Source organism: Lepidochelys olivacea (genome assembly GCF_965140295.1).
Source record: "Lepidochelys olivacea isolate rLepOli2 genome assembly, chromosome: 24".
NCBI classification, from domain to species: Eukaryota; Metazoa; Chordata; order Testudines; family Cheloniidae; genus Lepidochelys; species Lepidochelys olivacea.
Genome location: NC_140434.1, coordinates 11,276,604 through 11,298,135, shown reverse-complemented (window position 1 = coordinate 11,298,135; position 21,532 = coordinate 11,276,604). Strand labels below are relative to the sequence as shown.

Below are 21,532 nucleotides of genomic sequence, written 5' to 3'. Positions count from 1 at the left end.
AGAGGCTATCTCTTTAGCCAGCTGAAGACCAAATGGAGGGGTCTCCCACAGGCTTAAACAGACTTTCTCTTGTAGGTGGAGACCCGCTCCTCTCTCCTATGCAAAGTCCAGCTCCAAGATGGAGTTTTGGAGTCACATGGGCAAGTCACATGTCCATGCATGACTCAGTTTTTACAGGCAGCAGCCATTGCTTACATGCTACCTTGAACGTCCTCAGGTAGACTTCTTATGTGGATTGGAGCCTTCCAAGATCCATTGTGCATTAAGTGCTTCTTGATTGGGCACTTAACTTGCAAATTCCCTTCTAAAGAAGCTGACCAAATGCTTTACTTAGGTTATTTAAAATCAAACAAGTATACAGCCAGTATTCATAACTTCAAATACAACAATGGCACATGCATACAAATAGGATGAATATATTCAGTAGATCATAACCTTTACATAGATATGTTACATGCCATATGTAGCATGAAACATATTCCAGATACATCATATATATATTCATAAGCATATTTTCATAAAGCTTTATGGGGGGGTCTGTCATAGAGAGGTCTAGGTTGGATATTAGGAAACACTATTTCACTAGGAGGGTGGTGAAGCACTGGAATGGTTACCTAGGGAGGTGGTGGAATCTCCTTCCTTAGAGGTTTTTAAGGTCAGGCTTGACAAAGCCCAGGCTGGGATGATTTAGTTGGGGTTGGTCCTGCTTTGAGCAGGGTGTTGGACTAGATGACCTCCTGAGGTCTCTAGCAACCCTAATCTTCTATGATTCTATGATTCTAAAGTCAGCTCCTGAAGTCCTCTTCCTCAGCCCATCACTAGATGTCATGGGAGAGCTCATTCAGATCCTGATTACACCCACATTACTCTGAAGCAATCTGGTGTAAATCAGGAGGAGCTGCACTGGAATCAATAAGATTTGTGGAATTGGTAAAGGTCGAGCAGGGGAAATACATGACACAATGCAGCTTCCATGAGTCGTGCTTTCTCCCACCTCCAGCTGGCAAGCCCACTCATGCCTTCCTGGCAGACAATCACCTGGCCTCAGTTATTCACACCTTCATCACCACTCATCTGATGACAGCAGTGTGATAGACCTGGGCATGAAGCCTTCAGCCCTTAGAAAACTCCAACTAATACAGAACGCCACAGTGCATTTCCTCAAGAACACAGACTACCATGAGCCCATGAGACCCTGCACAGACTCCCCTTAGAAATGTCACAACTGGGGCTTGGGCAGTCAGACCTAGTGGTCACAGCCAAGAGGCAGGAACAGGTCAGGAAAGCAGGATCTGGGTACAAGTCAGCAGAGCAGGGCTCAGGAGCCAGTCAAAAAGGCAGGGTCCGACAAAGCAGCCAGCCAGGAACTAATCCATTTACACAAACAACTTTCTGTGCCTCCTTCTGGCTTAAATAGTGCAGCTGGACCAATCGGTGTGGCCGGGTGCTTCTCCAATCAGGACACATGTGGGTGGTGCCTCTCGTGGGCCAGGGTTCCATTAGCCACTCAGCCCACAAGTTGCTAACAAGCCATGGGGCGGCAGCTGGGGGCAAAGGTTGTTTGGGGACCTATGCACCCCGGTTCAGGACCTGTAGTGCCTCACCAGAACAGGTGCAAGGTCACAGCCCTGTTTTTTGGGACGCTCAGTGGTGTAAAGGAAAATGAATTAGCAGGTCTCTAACCAATCTAGGTGTTAGATTCGACTCTAGGATCCCACAAACTTCTAAACTCTGAGTCCAATTTATACAAGCATCCTTTATTAGTCAACAGAAATACAGCTCGAGCTGGGTGCCTCAGGAGAGGGACTCCGCCCCTCAGAAATTGCAAGCATTTATACCCTTTTCAGTTGGTAACACCGCCCTTGCCCATGTTCAAAGTCCAATCCCCTAATTTGAGTAGGGGTCTCTGTCCTTTCCTATTGGACAGTTTTGTTGCTGAGTGGACTGCCCGTTGCCGGGTACCAGATGTACTCCTGAAGACAATTAGTTCTTCTTTTTGCATTTCTCCCTTATCTCCAGTGATAACGGGCAGTCTCAACTGGTTTTGCAGCTGCTTCTTCAGCATTTCTCTCAGGTCAGCCTGACCTTGGCCTAAGGCTTCAACTACTTTAATCGCTGATGCTAAGTTAGTAACTTATGCTAAGTTATAAGAACAAACTTATTCAACATTTATATAAAATAGCATATAAGCACTTTTCTATAACAGTGGCCTGGGCCAAGGCACCTAAAAGAGCCTAAAGCTCCAGCCGGGGGGCTGTGATTGACAGCTCTGCTTCTCAGGTCCATAGAACCATAGGGTTAGAAGGGACCACAAGGGTCATCTAGTCAAGATGCAGGATTTGTTGTGTTTAAACCATCCCAGACAGATGGCTCCAGCCTCCTTTTGAAAACCTCCAGTGGAGGAGATTCCACAACCTCCCGAGGCATCTGTTCCATTGTCCTACTGTTCTTACTGTCCAATGGAGTTCTCCGCCAGCAGGGAAAGCTCATCTGTGCTGGAGACAGGGCTTCCTCAGGGGCCACTCCCAGACTGTGGAGCAAACTCCCCCAGGAATTATGGACTCACCACTTCCTGCTCCCAGTGCCAGCAGTATGGCTCTGCCTGGTCTGCTCTGAAAGAAACAGGACCTTTAAAAACAGCCCCTCCCCTGAAATCTCTCCCAAAGCACCCCCTCCCTGGCATGCAGAGTTCTCCCTCTAGGAAGCCAGGATCATGTTACTTAATGCCCGGCTGGAAGGCGCCCAGATATTTGGGTCATGGAAGAACCATTCAATAGGACAGAGTTCACCAAGGTCCTAGGTCTGCCATGGTGCTTTGGTCTCATCACTAGCAGTGTGAATCGTGCACTCATGGGCCACTGGCGTCTTCTCTGGAAACATTTTGGCCTGTACTGTGCTCCTCCCCAGCCAATGCAGCCTCCATGTGGCCTGGTACCTGCAAGGCACAGTCTGGCCCTATCCTGCCTCCTCTGAGGGGCCAGCTACTGCTCTGGTGTTGCATGAGACCAGAATCTCCAGCCTCTGTCTTGGGCCCATTAACTGCTCCTGAGAAGTACAGGCTGAGCACAGCCTCTCACTTCTGCTTTGAGTTGCGGGTTTGAGTGATGACAGAGAAGAGGGGATTTCCTGTGGGAAAATCAGGCAATCCCATTGCCAGACATCAACAAGAGCTTTCATTTTCTCCAGAAAAAGCACCCTAGCAGGCTCTGGATTAGCGAGATGGTGGCTTGGCTGGTGCTGGCTCTGTTCCTGCACAAAGGTAAGAGTTCTCACCCCTCCTCACCCTGCTGTTACTTACTGCGGTCTCTGCAGGCTGACCTTTAACCAGTGAGTGGATGGAGAGCTGACTCTCAGCCAGTCCCTGATGCTAACTCAGCCACAGGGCTCACCGCAGATATGAGCATCACTGGAACACGTCAGACCTGTGTGTTTATCAGGGAGTGAGAGGAGCAGCTCCTTTCACCCATGGGAGCAGCCAGCAGTGTCTCAGGGCAGCTGGGTGAGCCACATGAACACATATGCCAGTGCAGATTCACTTGGATCTCCATGGGTTGCTACAGATTCAGGGCTAGTTGTAATTTTTATTGTGTATTATTTGTATTACCATAGTGCTTAGCAGCCCCAGCCAACGACCAGAACTCTGGTGCTAGGCACTGTGCACAGAACAAAAGGACAGTCCCTGCCCCAAGAAGCTGACAAAATATATTAGAGAGACAAGGGGATGAGGTAATCTCTTTTATTAAACCAATTTCTGTGGTGAGAGAGACAAACTTTCTAGTTTACACAAAGCTCTTCTTCAGATCTAGGAACTGTACTCAGAGTGTCACAGCTAAACACAACCTGGAACAGATTGTTTAGCATAAGTAGTTAGCACATTTCAAGAGACCATTCAAGGTGAAGTGGCCCATTAACACCTCTCCAGTCATAGGGGGAGAAGGAAAAAAAAAGCTGGGGAGGGGGCTAGTGAGTTACAGATTGTTGTAATGAGTCACAAATCCAGTATCTCTGTTGAGTTCATGATTTTCAGTGTCTAGCAAAGTTATGAATTGAAGTTCCCAGGCTTGTCTTTTGAAGGTGTTTTGCAGGCTTCCTTTGAGGCTGAGGACTGAGAGATCAGATATGCAGTGATCACTTTGTGAAGTATTTTTGCCTTCTATCATTTTTCTGGGTGAGTTCATTGGAGAGTGTAGTGATTGTCTTGTTTCACCCACATAGTAGTTACTGAGGCATTTAGTGCACTGGATTAGGTACACCATTTGTTTTAAGTATCAGAAGGGTAGCTGTATTAGTCTGTATCCACAAAAACAACGAGGAGTCTGGTGGCCCCTTAAAGTCTAACATGTTTATTTGGGCATAAGCTTTCATGGGTAAAAAACCCACTTCTTCAGATGCATGGAGTGAAAATTACAGATACAGGCATAAATATATATTGGCACATGAAGAGAAGGGAGTTACCTTACAAGTGGAGAACCAGTGTTGAAGGCCAATTCAGTTAGGGGGGATGTGGTCCACCCCCAATAATTGATGAGGAGGTGTCAATACCAAGAGAGGGAAAATTGCTTTTCTAGTGAGCCAGCCACTCCCAGTCCCTATTCAAGCCCAGATTGATGGTGTTAAGTTTGAAAATGAATTGTAGCTCAGCAGTTTCTCTTTTAAGTCTGTTTTTGAAGCTTTTTGTTGAAGTATGGCTACTTTTAAATCTGTTATTGAGTGGCCAGGGAGATTGAAGTGTTCTCCTACTATCATTTGTTTTGATAGTCATGTGTAGGGACCCATGGAAGGGGTCTTTAAAGGTGTGTTGTGGGGGGTGTTGATCATTGTAGCAGTGGAGCAATGTCTGCAGGTTTTGCATCTGTTGTTCTGGCAGGGTCTGGTGTCACTCTGAGTTGGTGGGTCCTGGTCTGTGGGGAGCTTGTTTCTGATGATGAGCTTGGTAAGGCTGTGGGGGGGTGGGGGGGGGTGGGGGGAGGTGCTTCAAGGCCCAAAGAGGGGGCTCAGGAAAAATTTCTTTCAGGATGGGACACCCGTTGAGTATGGGTCGTACTAGTTTGATGATCCCCCATATGGGTTCCCATGTGGTGTGATAGGTGACAACTAGAGGTGTGTGGTTGGAGGGGGTTTTATTTCTGTATTGAAGCAGGTTCTCTTGGGGTATTTGGGTGGCCCATTCCATAATAGATCTACTTCTCTGGTGGAGTGTCCTTTTTTGTTGAAGGAAGTTTTAAGTGTGTTAAGGTGTGTATCCTGGATTTTCTCCTTGGAGCATATCCTGTGGTATCTGAGGGCTTGGCTATAGAGAACAGATTTCTTGGTGTATTTGGGGTAGTTATTGGATCTGTGAAGGTAGGTGCGGTGATCCATGGGTGTCTTGTATACAGTTGTCTGTAGGGTTCCACTGTTGAAGCTGATTGTGGTGGCCAGGAAGCTGATGCTGGTGAGGAAGTGTTCTGGAGAGAGTTTATCCTTGTGGAAATGTCAAATTCTGTTTGTGTGGGGGCCTGGATCTTCTTTTTATTGGGAGTCTCAATCTGCAGCATTTAACTTTAGAAGGATATGTCAGTTAAATATCTGACTTCAGCATAATTCCTTGTTGCTACATCACAGGCTGCATCTAGAGCAAGCCAGGGGCTGCTCTGTTGGTTCCTGTCTCACCATAGTAACGGCCACGCTGCTTCCAACTGCTGGAACATTCGCTCTTAACTGGCAACCTGCACAGGATTTTTTAAATGGGGCTTGTGCTCTTTTTAGATTCTTTGTGATGGAGAAAGAGCAGAGAGGTGTGGGACAGGTGGACGGTTTAGAGGCAGGGATGGGGGAGGGTGATTCAAAGTTTGTTGTTTGATGGTTCCTTTTTGCCTTAGGAAAGTCTGGTCTTGTTTTTGCCTGGAGGCCCCTGGGCATCTGTGAGCTTCCCAGTGGGTGCCTGCCAGGAGAAAGGCCCTAGGACTCCTGTGACATGGATGCCTTTGGTCCTGGCAGCCTCACCTTCCCAGGGCACTGCAGATGGGAAGCCTGTAGGCAGGGGAAGAGGGAGCTTGGGAAGGTGACACCAGAGGCAGGGATGGGAGAGGCTGTGGGGACTCTGCACTGGCCACCATGTCAGACTCAGCCATGGAGATGCCAAAGATGCCCAGGGGAGCAAGGAGAAGGCTGCCCTGGGTGTCGGGAGAGGAGAACCACTGTGGCCTCAGATATGCTGCTTCTATCCCAGCTCCTCCCATGACCCTAACATGAAGGCATCTGCCTGTTGCCTCGTTCCAGCCCCACCGGCCACAGCCCGTGCCACCGTGAAGGTGACAGGAGTGGTGGGGAGAGCAGTGTTGCTGGGAGCCGACATCCCCCTGGGGTTCCAAGTCAGGGATGCCATCTGGAGGTACCTAGCGCCGGCAGAAGAGCTAGTGGCCACCTACTTCAGGGGCTCAGCGGAGACCCTGTACCAATCCCGTTTCTATGGGCGGAGCTGGCTCCACAGTAACCTCACCCTGGAGATCAGTCAGGTGGAACTGGGAGATAGCGGCACCTTCTCAGCCCTGCTGGTGAACACACGAGGACAGACGGAGACGCGCATGCTGCACCTGGCAGTCTACGGTACGCCGGGTTGGGCTCCTGTTTCCTTGCCACTTAAGCGCAGGAGGGTGATGTGTTTGGAGCTAGGCCAAATTCTCCATGGACGAACACTCTGTGCAGTTTTCAGAGTATCAGCCGTGTTAGTCTGTATCCGCAAAAAGAAAAGAAGGACTTGTGACACCTTAGAGACTAACAGTCTCACCTGAACCAGCAGGGAACAACCCGCTGCCTGGCGCCAGCCCTGTCCCCGCAGGCTGCCAGGCCCAGCAGCTGACTCTGACAGAGGCCCCCTGAGGGAGCTGGGGCAGCTGTGCTGAGCTTCCAGGCAGGCAGTCCCGGGACAGGGCACCCACCCTACCCAGACTCCTTGGGTATTTTATGTTCTAATACGAAGCTCTGGGGGCAAATGTCCTGCTGGCCTGGCGAAGGGGATTAGCCTGTGGTGTGAGGCCTGGTCCAGCCTCTGCTGCAGAGGGTATAACTCGGCGACTCCCCAGGTTACAAGGCCAGAAGGGATCGTCTAGTCCGCCCTCCACTCCCTGCATTACTATGGAAGGCGAGCGCCGTTGCCATCACGGGGCACATCAGCTGGGCATCCAGAGCCAGCCTGCCCTGGGAGGTGACTGCGTGTCCCATCGCCTTCATTCTGGGCACCCAATGGACATGTCCCAGAGGGCAGGGACAGGGGAGCACTGCCCTTTTGCTAACCAGGAAATGCTGTCACAGGCACAAGGCAGCATGTAGGGAACTTGGGGCTGTGACTTCCCCCTTGCCTTTATTTCTGCTCTTACAAAGCAACTACCAGGCTGGCACCACAGCCCTTTGGCTCTGGATGACGAGGGACCCTGTGAGATCGGCAATAGATGAAGTTGGCCACACAGGCTGTCACAGCCTCCTACACCCCCCCCCCACACACACACACATACACTTGGGGCTACTAGGACTGAAGTTTGAAAGCCCTGCCCAGTGGGAGAGCAGCACCAAACCCCCAGACAGAGCCCGATATTTCTAGGGGTAGATCTGGTGAGTGAGTGCAAATGGATGTATTCATGCACTAATACCAGGTGTGCTGGTGCAGCGGGTGGTCCCGCAGGGAGGTGGGGTTTGAGTATCCAGCCAGGGGGAGATTACTGGCTTTGACCCCTCTGCTGTCCTGTCTGCTCTGTGTCCAGAAGTGGTTTCCCAGCTGACACTGCAGGTGTTCACATCAGAGAGCAGCCGCAGTGGCTCTGCGAGGGTCTGCGAGGTGTTCCTGACCTGTGTGGCGGCCACTGGCACCAACGTAACCTACAGCTGGGGCAGGACGGATGGCAAGGTGCTGAGCATGGACAATCACTCTCTCTTTGAGGCTGGCCTGGTCCTATGGGCTAAGCTGGGCCCCTCGGATAGGCAGGTATCCTATACCTGTACTGCAGCCAATGCTGTCAGTTGGGAATCAGCTACCATCGCACCCTGGGAACACTGCCAGAGGGAAACAGGTATGTCATGTTTCACCCATCTCCCATGCCCAGCCCAGTGCCTAGCCACTTGGCATGAGCCAATGGCCCAGCTGTCTGCAGCCACAAGACAGTGCCTGGGAGATGGATTTTGTGGGAGGGCATTTACTTTTGATAGCAGATTTGCTACCATGTGAAGGTGGATGAGGTGGAGAGGGAGTCACGGTCCCTGGTGAATCTTCACTGAGGATTATCACCCAGAGAGTCTAAAACTACAGGCATATCCAGGGTGTTCTGAATGATCCAAGCCCTGGTCAGACCCCCACATGGGTTCAAGCTGTGGAAGCATCTGCAGCACTGGAGGAGGGCTCTCGGTTACCTGCACAATGGCTGAGTTTAAAGGTTGGGAGTTGGCAGCCCAGGTCACTCAGCCCCTCAGTGCCACAGCTGATACAAGGGAATGCACGAGTAATGGCCACACTGTGCTCTCATTTACATGGTTGTCAATCCAGAGTCACTCCAATTCAGTCATTGGCCTCACTCTGCATTTTCACCAGTGTAGCTGAGAGTAGACTTTGGCCTGGACTGTTGCAAACACAGGACAAGAAGATCCATGGAAGGGCGAGGAAATTCCACAAATCTAAAGAAGCTGCAAGAAATCCTCCCCGCTCTGGATTGCAGAGGAACTTCAGCTTCCCCCGCATTTCCTGCTGCCTCAGCTCACTCTTGGCACCGTCGGGAGGTGGAGGGCAGCGGGGGTGTTTGGAGAATGCTTTTCCTCTGGCTTTTCCTGCAGCTGCTTTTAGCCGGGTTCTGTGACTTTCCTGGCAGAACAGCAGGAAGGCTGTGGATCCGGGGGGGGGGCTGGGAATGCAGGCTAAAGAGTAGACAGGCTAAAGTTCTGGGCAGTCTGAATTTCCCTGTGACTCTCCTCCCCCACTCTGTCATGGTCTGTTGGCTCATGGAGTGTGAGAAGCTTTCATGGTGCAGCAGGTGGCTGGAATTCCTCTTCCCAATGCCTGGCGCCAGCACAGCTACAGAGCCTGTGCGTACTTGGCTGGAGTTCCCTGCCCAGAAGAGCCCACGGCACTCATGACATCTTCCTCTTCCCTGCTCAGGTGCGGAAGATGCCGTGCACGACTATAGAAACATCCTGCTCATTGCTCTGCCCCTCTCTGTCCTGGTCCTGGCAGTGGTTGTCTTCGGGCTCCTTCTCTCTCGGAAGCGCTCAGGTAGGAGCTGTCTATCACAAGAATCACTGTTCACTGGCTTTGCTCTGCCAAGTACTGAAGAGCCCTCTTGTGAGCTGTATACACCTGCAGGAGAGGGATGCAATGCCAGGAGAATGCAGGGGGATGGGCACTCTGATACCACGGGGATGGGCATGGTGCAAATCCCCAGGCAGATGGATAGGAAGGGAGGGAGGTGCAGGGTGTCACAGTGTTGCTCTGTCCTTGTCTCCCACATAGAAACCAGCTGCTGCCAGTGGGGGCAGGTTTCCAGAGACAACATGAAAGCTCGGCGCTCAGTCCCCATTAGCCTTCGGTGCATTTGGAAATCTCCCCCTTAGGAAATAAAAGTGGGAACTTCCCACCCCCACCCTCCAGCAGCTCAGGGGTTGTGACACAAACAGGGAATCTGATTTTCATAGTTCTGTGCACAGGGAGCTTCCCCTCTTCGCTCAGGTGGAGTCTGATGCCACAAAGCCAGCATGAAGGGCCTTCTACCACCAGACTGGATTGTGGCCTCCACAGCCTTCCCAGCCTGTCCGGCCAGGTGCCAAGCCATGGCCCCAAACCTCCTCCCCATAAGGTGCTGGCATTAGACTGCCAGGCCAGTCCCACCCAGTGGCTCCACTGGAAGGCAGGGACTGGCTGCACCATAGTCCCTGTGAGAGAGCTGCAGGAGTGGCTTCCAGCCGCCTTCAGACAACGACCTGTAGCTGTGGTGGAATGGCCATTTGGAAAAAAGAAAAGGAGGACTTGTGGCACCTTAGAGGAAGTGAGCTGTAGCTCACGAAAGCTTATGCTCTAATAAATTGGTTAGTCTCTAAGGTGCCACAAGTCCTCCTTTTCTTTTTGCGAATACAGACTAACACGGCTGCTACTCTGAAACCGGCCATTTGGAGACATTCCTGCTGGTTCCCCATGACAACTCAACTCGTGGCTGGAACAAAGCTACAAGGGCTGTTTGTCTGCTGGGGCTGCTGACTTCCTTGCTGAAGCCAAAAGGGAGCACAGAGAGAATGCCAGTGCTGTCTGATTGAATCTCCATTAGCTCAGTTGTGAGCCCCGCAGGGTCAGCTCAGCCAGTTAGGTAATTGAGCCAAGTCCCATGATGGTTGGGTCTTTTGCCTGTGACCTTAAAACCTGTCCTATCTGCATAGACATTGTGCGTCCCATGACTCTGCTATTGGAGTTTTCCCTGTGATCTTGACGCTCTGCTGCGCTGGGTGTCTGCTGCCTCCCAGCTCCCCAGACACTGCCACATGTCACCAGCAGTGCACGTCTTTAGCCTGTGAGGCTTGGTGAGGTGCTACAGAAATGCAAAGGTGTGCTTGCCCCTCGGGTGTGTGTGTGTGTGTGTGTGTGTGTGAATAGTCACTGGGCAGAGAACAAATATATTTAATACACACCCCTTCCCGAAAGCTCTGCAACTTCTGGGAATGACATTTGTTCCCCCCTTCCTTAGGGAAGCAAAGAACGAAATTGCTGTTGGATGCCTCGGAGCCTGCCGCGGCCCCTGTCTAGGAATTGACACTGTGTACAGAGCAGAGGCATGTCCTTTTGGGAGAGCAGCCCTCCTTTCTCTTCGTCGCTGGCATGGAAGAAAGCTCACAGGGTTTGCTTGACCCACATTCTCTTTTCTTCTGGAGAATTTCTCAGGGGGCTGGCAGCTTCCATTGCCCCGGGGACAGCTGGGTGACTGTGAAAGTCACTGTGGGTCAGGATCCCAGCACAGACTTGCTTTCGGCCACAGAAGCATTAATCAGCCCTCAGAGCAGTCGCTCACCCTTTGCACCGTGTTTCTCTCCCAGTTCCCCAGACCCCCACATTAAAAACCATGCAGACATTTTTACTGAATTTGCTTGTTTCTGTCTATAATTTTCATCAACATTGCTGAATAGTCCTGACTAGTAGTCCTCTGCTAGTTAACATTTTATCGGTGACCTCACAGAAAACAGAAAATCATTACTGATGAAGTTTGCAGTTGACGGCGGAGGGGTAAATAATGAAGAGGACTGGTCACTGGAGGGTAATATTATAAATGCCAGTCAACATGGTTTATGATAAATAAATCCTGATACCAAAAGGGTTTTGATGTGCTGCCCCTAAACGATTGGCTAAGACAATGACCAGGGTATGAATAAGGATGTGCCATTGAAAAGGCCTGCTGAGTAAAGATGGAGCTGCTGAAAAGACCCTTCAATCTTTCCTTGTCACCACTCTGTAGACAAGTGGCTCACGAAGAGATGTTACATGGGCAAGGTTGTGAAAACCCAATACACAACTATATGGTTGTTGCAACCGATGTCTGAGACCCCAGAACCATGTAATGAGAACCACACAACCATGGTAATGGGTAATGAATGTGATCATGAGGACAGCTCTTGGACTCAGCTGTTGTTTGAGATGCCAAAACCTAATCAGGAGACTCCGAATAATTCCAATGTCAGGGTGCATAGGGCCAAATCACAGCTAAGTTGCAAGTAGAAATATTTAAGGGTAAACAAGAGGTGCCGATGATAGAAACTGGTCACAATCACGCAAATGGCTAGGGAATGTGGCACCCAGTCAAAACTTTGGGGGCTCAAGAGCATCAGCTAAGGAGGCCTCTTGACACACAAGGCAAAGGTTTTAAGCACATAAGAAAGGAAAAATGGTGCCTTATCTGAGTTTCTTCATTAAATCTGTCAGCAGTTGGGCGATGACTCTTCAGAGGTCTTGGAAACTTTGCTCACCGTCCCAGTGAGTACGCCCCTTTAACAAGCACCGTGTATTTGTTTGTGTTTGTGTAAGGGGTGTGCTGATAGGGACCCAAAATTCCCTCGGTGCTGTAGGCGTAGGGCTGTGCTTTGATATGATTTGCAAGAGGTGGAGTCAAGTAGATCTGCGCTGGCCTGGTCATATGCCACCATGCCCCATAATGGGGCGTTCCATAAAAACACACTTCTCACAGTTATTTCCAATTGACATTTTATTTGCAGTTTCTCAGCTGCTGAGAGATTTATAATAAGAAATTCAGGTAAGGCACCATTTTAGTTTTTATAACATGCTTCAAACCTTTACTTTTTGTGTCAAAAGGACACATTAGCTCATTTAGGCCCATTGAAATCAGTGGAAGTTAGGAGCCTAAATACCTTTCTTAGGTTTGCAACCCTCCTGCTTTTGCTGGGAGTCTCCCAAAATTGGGCTTTATCTCCCAGAGACTACTAAAGCCAATCCGGGAGATTTTAGGCTGCTAGAAATCCGGCAGCGCAGCAGGGCTAAGGCAGGCTCCCTACCTGCCCTGGCCCCATGCTGCTCCCGAAAGTGGCCAGCATGTCCCTGCAGCCCCCGCGAGGGGCAGGGGTCTCCGCGTGCTGCCCGTGCCCCAAGTGCCCCCTCCGCAACTCCCATTGGCCAGGAACCTTAGGGGTCCACCAGTATAATCAAGAGAGTCCACGAACATGCCTACAACCAGAAGTGATGTGGGGTAGGGAGGGGGGATGCGGGATCACATACCCTCCCCAAATTTCTGCTTTCCATTTAGCACTAGCCCCCCTAGTACCTAACAAGTACCCTAAAATAGTTGCAAACAGGACTTGATTGTCAAACTCAACAACTGTAATGAAGAAAGAAGAACATCTAGTGTGAAATGCATCACCTTTGAACCAGTGATTCATTGTAGACCTTCTTGAAACCCTGGAAATATATCCTCTCAAATGTACTTTGCATTCTTTCTGTCTCTTCCTGTGTACTTCTCTTCTTTTTCACATTAAAGTCATTCTGCATCATAATACCAGCGTCCTGGTTTTCCTTTCTGCTCCATGTCTTATTTACAAACTGTGGCCCAGATCCTCAGAATTCCTTAGGCACCTAACTTCTATTGCAGTCACTGTGAGTATGACACCTAAGGCCATGTCTATGCTACAAAGTTAATTTGATTTAAGTTATGTTGATGTACAATCACCACTGTAATTATATCACTGTTTCATGTCCACACTATGTTCCTTGTGTCAGTGGAGCACATCCACAGGAGCAGCTCTTGCATCAACACAGAGAACAGCGCACAGTGGGTAGTTATCCCACTGCGCAACCTGCTACAGGGTGTTTGGGGAAGGGTTTGCAGTGCCTCGTCAGGGCAGGTTCAGTGTCACATGATGCAAGTTTCTCAATCCCATCATTCCATGGGCATCCTACTCGGTTTCCAGCTGCTTTTCAACTGCCCTGTGCAAAATGCTGCTGATACTGTCAAACTAAATCTTAATTCCAGCCTCGTTTCACTCCAAACATTTGTCCATTGTCACAGAGTGTGGGGGACTCCAGGCCCTGCATCCCTCTTCCTGGAATTCACTGAGACCCTCAGCCAGCCAGTAAAACAGAATGTTTATTGGACAACAGGAACACAGTCCAAAACAGAGCTTGTGGGTACAACCAGGATCCCTCAGTCAAGTCCTTCTGGGGGAGCAGGGAGCTTAGACCCCAGCCCTAGGGTTCCCTGCATTCCTCCACCCAGCACCAAACTGAAAACTAAACCCCCCCAGCAGGCTCTCTCCTGCAGCCTCTGTTCACATTCCCGGGCAGAGGTGTCACATCTCCCTCCCCCTCCTGGCTCAGGTGACAGGCTCTCAGATCTCCCATCCCCAGGGCACATTCCAGGTCAACACTCCCCTCTCCCTGCTGCGTCACATCGTTACATCTCTCCCCCCTTCGAGACTGAACTGACCAGTGACCAGTGACCAGTGACCTGGGGAAGTTCCTGGCCCCCTCTCCGGGACAGCGCATCCGCTATCATGTTGGCACTTCCCTTCACGTGGACCACATCCATGTCATAATCCTGCAGGAGCAGGCTCCACCTCAGGAGTTTGGTGTTGGCTCCTTTCATCTGGTGCAGCCAGGTCAGGGGAGAGTGGTCGGTGTACATGGTGAAGTGTCGCCCAAAGAGATAGGGCTCTAGTTTCTTGAGGGCCCACACCATGGCCAGGTACTCCTTCTCGATGGCTGCGTAGTGTTGCTCCGGGGTAGCAACTTCTTCCTCAGGTACACAATGGGGTGTCTCTCCCCCTTTTCATCCTCCTGCATTAACACCGTCCCCAGTCCCGTGTCTGAGGCGTTGGTGAACACCACAAAGGGCTTGTCAAAGTCTGGGTTTGCCAGAACTGGGTCACTGACCAGAGCCTCCTTCAGCGCCCGGAAAGCCTCCTGGCACTGCTTGGTCCAGACCACCTTGTCTGGCTTCCCCTTCTTGCATAGCTCAGTGATGGGGGTAGCTATGGTGCTAAAGTGGGGCACAAATCTTCGGTAGTATCCTGCCATCCCAATAAAGGCTTGGACCTGCTTTTTGGTGTGGGGAGCGGGCCAGTCTCTGATCACCTCCACCTTGGCTGGTTCCAGCTTTAGGCGGCCGCTTCCCACCCGATGGCCCAGGTAAGATACTTCAGCCATCCCCACCTTGCACTTCTCTGCTTTTACAGTCAGCCCAGCCCCCTGAGTCGGTCCAGCAAACCTGGGACACATGATCCTCCCAGGTCTGGCTAAAGACACAGATGTCATCAATATACGCCACGGCAAAACTCTCCATCCCCCTCAGTAGCTTGTCCACCAGGCGCTGGAAGGTGGCCGGCGCTCCCTTGAGGCCAAAAGGCAGGGTCAGGAACTAAAAGAGCCCCAGAGGGGTGATAAAGGCCGATTTCAGCCGGGCATCTGCATCCAGCGGCACTTGCCAGTAGCCCTGTGTAAGGTCCATGGTGGTAAGGTACCGAGCTCCTCCCAACTTGTCTAGGAGCTCGTCAGGCCTGGGCATGGGGTAGGTATCAGATATAGTGATGGCACTGAGCTTCTGATAGTCCACACAGAACTGGACCGACCCGTCCTTTTGGGGGACCAGCACCACTGGCGAGGCCCAAGGGCTGGCAGATGCCTGGATCACCCCCAAAGCCAGCATGTCCCGGACCTCTCTTTCCAGGTCCTGAGCAGTTTTCCCTGTGACTTGGAAGGGGGAGCATCTTATCGGCGGGTGCGACCCTGTCTGCACCTGGTGGACAGCCAGATTAGTGCGTCCAGGCTGGTTGGAAAACAGCTGTCGGTACTGATGCAGCACCCCCCTGACCTCAGCTTGCTGGGCAGGGGTTAGCTGATCCGAGAGGGGAATTGTTTCCAGGGGGGAACCTGCTCTGGTCCCAGGGAATAGATCTACTAAAGGGTCATCTCCCTGCTCCTCCCACTGTCCACACACGGCCAACACCACATTCCCCCTGGTATAATATGGCTTCATCATATTCACATGGTACACCCGGTGGTGGTGCGCCCGGTTAGACAGCTCCACCACATAGTTTACCTTATTGAGCTGCTTGACAACCTTGAAAGGGCCTTCCCAGGCAGCCTGTAGTTTGTTCTTTCTCACAGGGATGAGAGCCATCACCCGATCCCCGGTGGCGTAGGCACGGGCCTGCGCCGTACGGTCATACCAGACCTTCTGCTTCTTCTGGGCTCTGGCCAGATTCTCCCTGGCCAGATTCGTCCTTCTCCTGACATTCCCTCTCCTTCTCCTGATGTTCCCGCTCCTTCTCCTGACATTCCCGCTCCTTCTCCTCCTGCTCATGTTGACGTTGTTTTTCATGATCCTCCAGCTCCCTCATTTTCATCTCCCTCTCCCATTCCAGCCGCATTCACTCCAGGGATGGGGAGCTCCGCTGGGAGGATCCCCTGCTGGCTGCCGGGGTCAGGGTGCCCTCGGTATTCGCTGGGCTTCCCCCAAGCCCTCCCCCAGGAATAGGTAGGAAGGGTCTCGGGATGTCCTCGGCAGCAGTCTGACCCCTCCCAGCCCGGTCAGGCCCCAGGGCCCATGCTGCGTTCGCCGGGCGGCTTCCCTCAGGGACAGGGATCGGGTCATCCAAGTGATCCCTCTCCTCCAACTGGGCAATCAGCTGTTCCTTGGTGGACCTCCCAACGCGCAGCCCCCTCTGCCTGCACAGCTCCACCAGGTCTTTCTTAAGGCGTTTAGCGTACATCTCCCTGCTGGCCACTCGCAGGCCTGGGCAGCTTTCTACGGTTTCCAGGAAAAACCCCTCATGTGCCAGTCCTTCTTGAGGTCACCACCTCTTTGCCAGGGTCGAGCTGCAGACTCCTCCGCCCCTGGGACCGCTCGCTGCAATCCCCCGGGGGACCCTGTTACTGCAAAAGTCCTTCTCTCTGGTCACACACTCCCAGGGGTTAACCGCCCCCTGAAACTGTCTCTCTCTGAATCTTCAGCACGCCTGGTCCCCGTCAATCCCCCTTCGTTTTACTGTTCCCCAGTCACTTACTGCAGGAAGCGCCGTTCACGGGGTGCAGTACATCCCACCTCTGCCACCAGTTGTCACGGAGTGTGGGAGAGTCCAGGCCCTGCACCCCTCTTTCTGGGACTCTCAGCCAGCCAGTAAAACAGGTTTATTGGACAACAGGAACACAGTCCAAAACAGAGCTTGTGGGTACAACCAGGATCCCTCAGTCAAGTCCTTCTGGGGGAGCAGGGAGCTTAGACCCCAGCCCTGGGGTTCCCTGCGTTCCTCCACCCAGCACCAAACTGAAAACTAAACCCCCCCAGCAGGCTCCCTCCTGCAGCCTCTGTTCACATTCCTGGGCAGAGGTGTCACCTCCCCCTCCCCCTCCTGGCTCAGGTGACAGGCTCTCAGGTCTCCCATCCCCAGGGCATATTCCCAGGTCAACACTCCCCCCTCCCTGCTGCGTCACATAGTCACATCCACCTCCTCCAGCAACGTGGACCCTTCACCTGTTAAGCACACATTTGCTGAGTGTGCGGTGAAGGTTTCTTGTATGGCACACATTATGATGAATTTTGCCAGTGCAGTGTGTGTGTTACTCTTTCTTTCTTTCGATGGAAACACTTTCTATGGTCATTCTCAGCATCTCACTGATAATTACTAATATCAGTAGTGTGTAACAAGGTTACGGGTTGGTCTTTCTCCTTATCGCTTAGAGGTGATGCGCCAGGGGGGACGACGGGACATGTGGGCTCAAGTACTCCCCCAGATTGGCCTGCTGGGGGCAGGGAGGGAGACTCTCTGGTGGTGGTGGTGAGGGGGGACAGGACATGCCAGCTGGTCCTGGTCTCTCTGGTGGGAGGGGAGGAGGAGATGTCCCAGCTGGTTCCAGTCTCTCTGGTGGGAAGGAAGGGGAGAGACGTCCTGGGTGGTCCCGGTCTCTCTAATGGGAGGGAAGGGGAGAGATGTCGTGGGTGGTCCCAGTCTTCTGGTGGGAGGGAAGGAGGATATGGTCTGGCCAAGGCCTGGTCTGTCTGGTGGGAGGGAAGGGAGGCTTGGCTGCTGGAAGCTCGTCCGTCTGCAGTTGAGGAACATGAGAGAGGAGAGCTCTGGGCTCGGGTTTCCCCACCTCCCCCAGGATGGACTTTGCTGAATGTTCCTAATTTCTGTGCTAACTAGCTCTGCCCTATGCTGTGTTCCCAATAATAACTCGTCTGTGTTACCTGCTGGCTGGGTTCACTGCTGATTGTGGGGGTGGGGTGCATGGCCCCTTTGTGGAGAGGGTTCCCCAGGTGTTCCATCCAGGGGGACTCCCTGGGGGAGCTCATGGCATGGAGCAGGGCACTGAGCGCTCCAAGGTCAGAGCCAGGAGGCTGCCCTAGGCAGAATGAGCCCTGAGGGGTGTCACACTGCAAGAGGGTCCTGCCTGAACCTCATTCAGAGCAGCTCCAGACCACTGAGCCTGTGCTCTGTGACAGAGGGGAGAGGGGGAGAGGTCCTGGCCAGTGTCTGTCACCTGGAGATGAGGAAGAAGCAGCAATTGAAGCCGCCAGAGACCAGCACAACAGAAATGAGAGCAGCGATTCTTCCTGGGGCTTTGGCCCCTAGGAGCTCCCAGATACGGCTCCCCTCTTCCCAGAATCCTGGGCCACCATCTCCTCATGCTGCCTCCTCTGGCCCTGCTGCAGCCGGCCCCACTCTGGGAGGAGAGGCAGTGGCTTGGCGAGGGCATACTTGCATAAAGCAGGAGTCCGCTGAGGAGGAAATTGGGAACGTAGTGTGTGCAACCTGGGCCCTGTCCCCAGGAAAATTCTGGGTGAGCCCCAGCCTCGTTCTGCGTCCTGTGCCAGGAACAGTCCTAGGCACACACGCTGCCCATGACGCGTCTCCATGTACAGACCACATGGCATGGAGCACAGAGGGCACCGTTCCCTGGAGCTGAACTTTCCAGGCCCGGGACTCCTCGGAGGGGCTGGCGAATGCACGCTGGAAGTGGGGGTGCTGGAGGCTAACGGTCCCCTGCACGGGAGGCAGCGCTGGTGTCACCAGATTGCTCTGCGGGGGCTGAGCCCAGGGAGGTCTCAGCACTATGCAGGGATGGGGTGGTTCTTTCTTTGTGGGGGTGACTCAGCACGGGCTGCCCTTACCCAGGAGCCAGCATGGTGCTGGGGGAGCTGTGCTCCTGGGAATGCCACCCTTGGGATGAAACCCTGAGCGCCTAGGCCTGGTAGCTCACTTGGCATGATGCAGGAGCCAGAAGCGCCAGCACTATCCAGGGGCAGGGGTGGGGTGGGTTCTGCACATTGTGGAGACAAACTAGGCCAGGGGTTCTCACAAAAAAAAATTTGGTGGCCCTAGAGTGCAGCCACCAACTCTGACAGTTTTTCCTAAAATACCTAATTAACTTTTGCAGACTGAATAATACCAATAATGCAGAGTTGTCTCTATTCTTTCCTGGACCTACACAAAACAGAAACACAAATAAGGTGCATTGCACTTTTTTGTCTTGTTTGTTGTTGCTTTTTTGGTTGCTTTTTTCTTTTTTTCTTTTTTTTTGACTTGCTGGCTAGTAAGTCTGCTGTGAAAAGTGATATTAACATACAAGTACCACTTTTCACAGCAGCAGACTTACTCAACCCCGGCAAGCCCAGGGACAAATTAAGCCTTGGATGGGAAGGTGGGTAGGGAGACAGTGGGGGCCAGGAGCAATAGGAGGGCTGGAGGCTGGGGATGGCACTCACCACTGCACAGCCAAGGCCTGAGCCCAAAGCCCCACAGCCAGATTCCAGGGCCCAAGCCTGAAGCCCTACGGCTGGGGGAAGGACCCTGCCACTACTCAGCCAAAGCCTGGAGCCAGAGGCAACGGTGGCAGGGGGGTGGGGAGGTGAGCCCAAGGCCAGAGCCCGCTGCTGCATGGCCAGGGAACTGAGCCAAAAGCCCCATGCCCGGGGGATGGGGCCCAGGGATGGAGCCTGGAGATGGAGCCTGAAACCCCATAGCCAGAGCCAGAGGCCCTGTGTCATGGAATCACAGGGCAATGCTCTGGAACTACTCCATATGAAGCCAGCCAGGACTCTGGGGCAGCCTCTTCTTTCTGAGCATACTGTCGCCAGGGCAAGAAGCTCACACAGCTTCAACCTTCCTGGATCTGACCTCGGCGCATTCAGCATCCCCTTCCACACTGTGCACTTCCCACAGTGAGTCCGCCCAGGTGAGGCTCCTGGGGAAGCCAGAGAGCCCTGCACCCCAACTCCGCAGTCAGGAGTGACTCTCAGCCAGCCGGTAAAACAGAAGGTTTATTATTAGACAGGAACACAGTATAGAACAGAACTTGTTAGCACAGAAATCAGTGACTTTCAGTCAAGTCCATCTTGGGGAGTCCTGGGCCAGAAGCCCTGGACTCCCCCTCTTCCAGTCCCCACAAGCAGACTTCCAGCTTCCAGTGACCCAATCTCAGACACCATCATTGCTCCTCCCCCTTCTCTTTGTCTCGCTTCCTGTGCAAAGAGTCACCTGGTCGCATCCCCCTCCTGGGTCTCAGGTTAGGAAGGGCACCAGCCATAGCATATGTGCAGGCAGCTGGAGCAGACTCATCTGCCCCTGAGGTCTCAGCCAAAGTCACACACCCCTATTCCCACCACCGAGTTATTGGTGCAGCACACAGGGAAACTGAGGCACACACAGCATTCATGCAAAACTGTAAAATTCACATAGGCTCAACAGTAAGACTCACATACACCATAACAAGGGAAAATCCCCACTTCGTCACACCCTGTCACCCCAGCGCAGAAGCCCAACTCCACTGCCCCCGGGAAGGTGGGGAACTCACTGGCTCTCGACTTCTCCAGCGTTGGTGTCTCCAGAGGGAGCAGGACCCAACCCCTGCTGGCAGCCCTGGGGGAAGGGCCGCTGCTTCCCCCTTCTCATCACTGCCCAAGAGGCTGTGCCCAGTGGTGAGCTGGAGCCAGTTCGCACTGGTTCGCTAGAACCGGTTGTTAAATTTAGAAGCCCTTTTAGAACCGGTTGTTCTGCGAGGGACAACCGGTTCTAAAAGGGCTTCTAAATTTAATTGGACAAAAGTGGCGCCTTAGGCACCGACTCTACAGTGCTTCAGCCCTGGAGCACCCAAAGGGAAAATTTGGTGGGTGCAGAGCACCCACCGGCAGCTCCCTGCCCCACCCCCGGCCCCAGCTCACCTCTGCTCCGCCTCCTCCCCTGAACGCGCCGCCCCGCTCTGCTTCTCCGCCCCCCGGCTTCCCGAGAATCAGCTGTTCGTGCGGGAAGCCGGGGCGGGCTGAGAAGCCGGTGGTGGCTTCGCACTCAGGCCCAGGGAGGCAGAGCGGAGGTGAGCTCGGGCAGGGGCGTGGGGTGTCTCGAGGAGGGCCGCAGCAGGTAACCCGGGGAGGGGGGGTGCGCAGGGGAACCGCTCCTTGCCCCAGCTCACCTCCGCCACCCTCGGCCTGAGCGGGAAGCCGCGGCCTGCTTCTCAGCCCTCCCCGGCTTCCTGCTGAACAGCTGATTCGCTGGAAGCCGGGACAGGGGGTGGAGAAGCAGAGTGGCGTGGTGCGTTCAGGGGCGGAGGTGGAGCGGAGGTGAGCTGGGGCAGGGTGCAGGGCGGGGAGCTGCCGATGGGGGCTCTGCACCCACCAATTTTCCCTGTGGGTGCTCCAGCCCCGGAGCACCCAGGGAGTCGGCACCTAAGGCGACACTTTTGATGTGATCAGTGGGGGGAGCGGCTGCTTCCCCTGCTCCCTCCCAGCTACGCTCCCCCGCCCCTAGGAGCCAGAGGGACCTGCCGGATGCTTCCTGGGAGCTGCCCCAGGTAAGCACTGTGGGGACTCCCCACCTTGCCCCCCGGCAGGTGCCTCTGGCTCTTAGGGGTGGGGTGGGCACCCACTACAGTGGCCCACGAGACCCTCCTGCACGGTTCTGGGGGCAGTCAGGGGACAGGGGAAGAGGGGTGGATGGGGAGGGTCCCAGGGGGTGGGGTGGGCAACGACCCCCTCGTGGGGTGAGGAGGGAACCCGTTGTTAAGATTTTGGCAGCTCATCACTGGCTGTGCCCA

General features: G+C 53.3%; 1 protein-coding gene across 1 annotated transcript; it reads left to right on the top strand.

Moving 5' to 3' along the window:
• The first annotated feature begins 3,197 nt into the window (after positions 1 to 3,197).
• Positions 3,198 to 11,086, top strand: SLAMF8 (SLAM family member 8). The gene is made up of 5 exons (XM_084614028.1): positions 3,198 to 3,259; positions 6,262 to 6,588; positions 7,740 to 8,045; positions 9,122 to 9,235; positions 10,695 to 11,086. The coding sequence occupies exons 1-5, from the start codon at positions 3,220 to 3,222 to the stop codon at positions 10,751 to 10,753; spliced, it is 846 nt and encodes a 281-aa protein (XP_084470154.1). The 5' UTR covers positions 3,198 to 3,219; the 3' UTR covers positions 10,754 to 11,086.
• Positions 11,087 to 21,532: the final 10,446 nt, after the last annotated feature.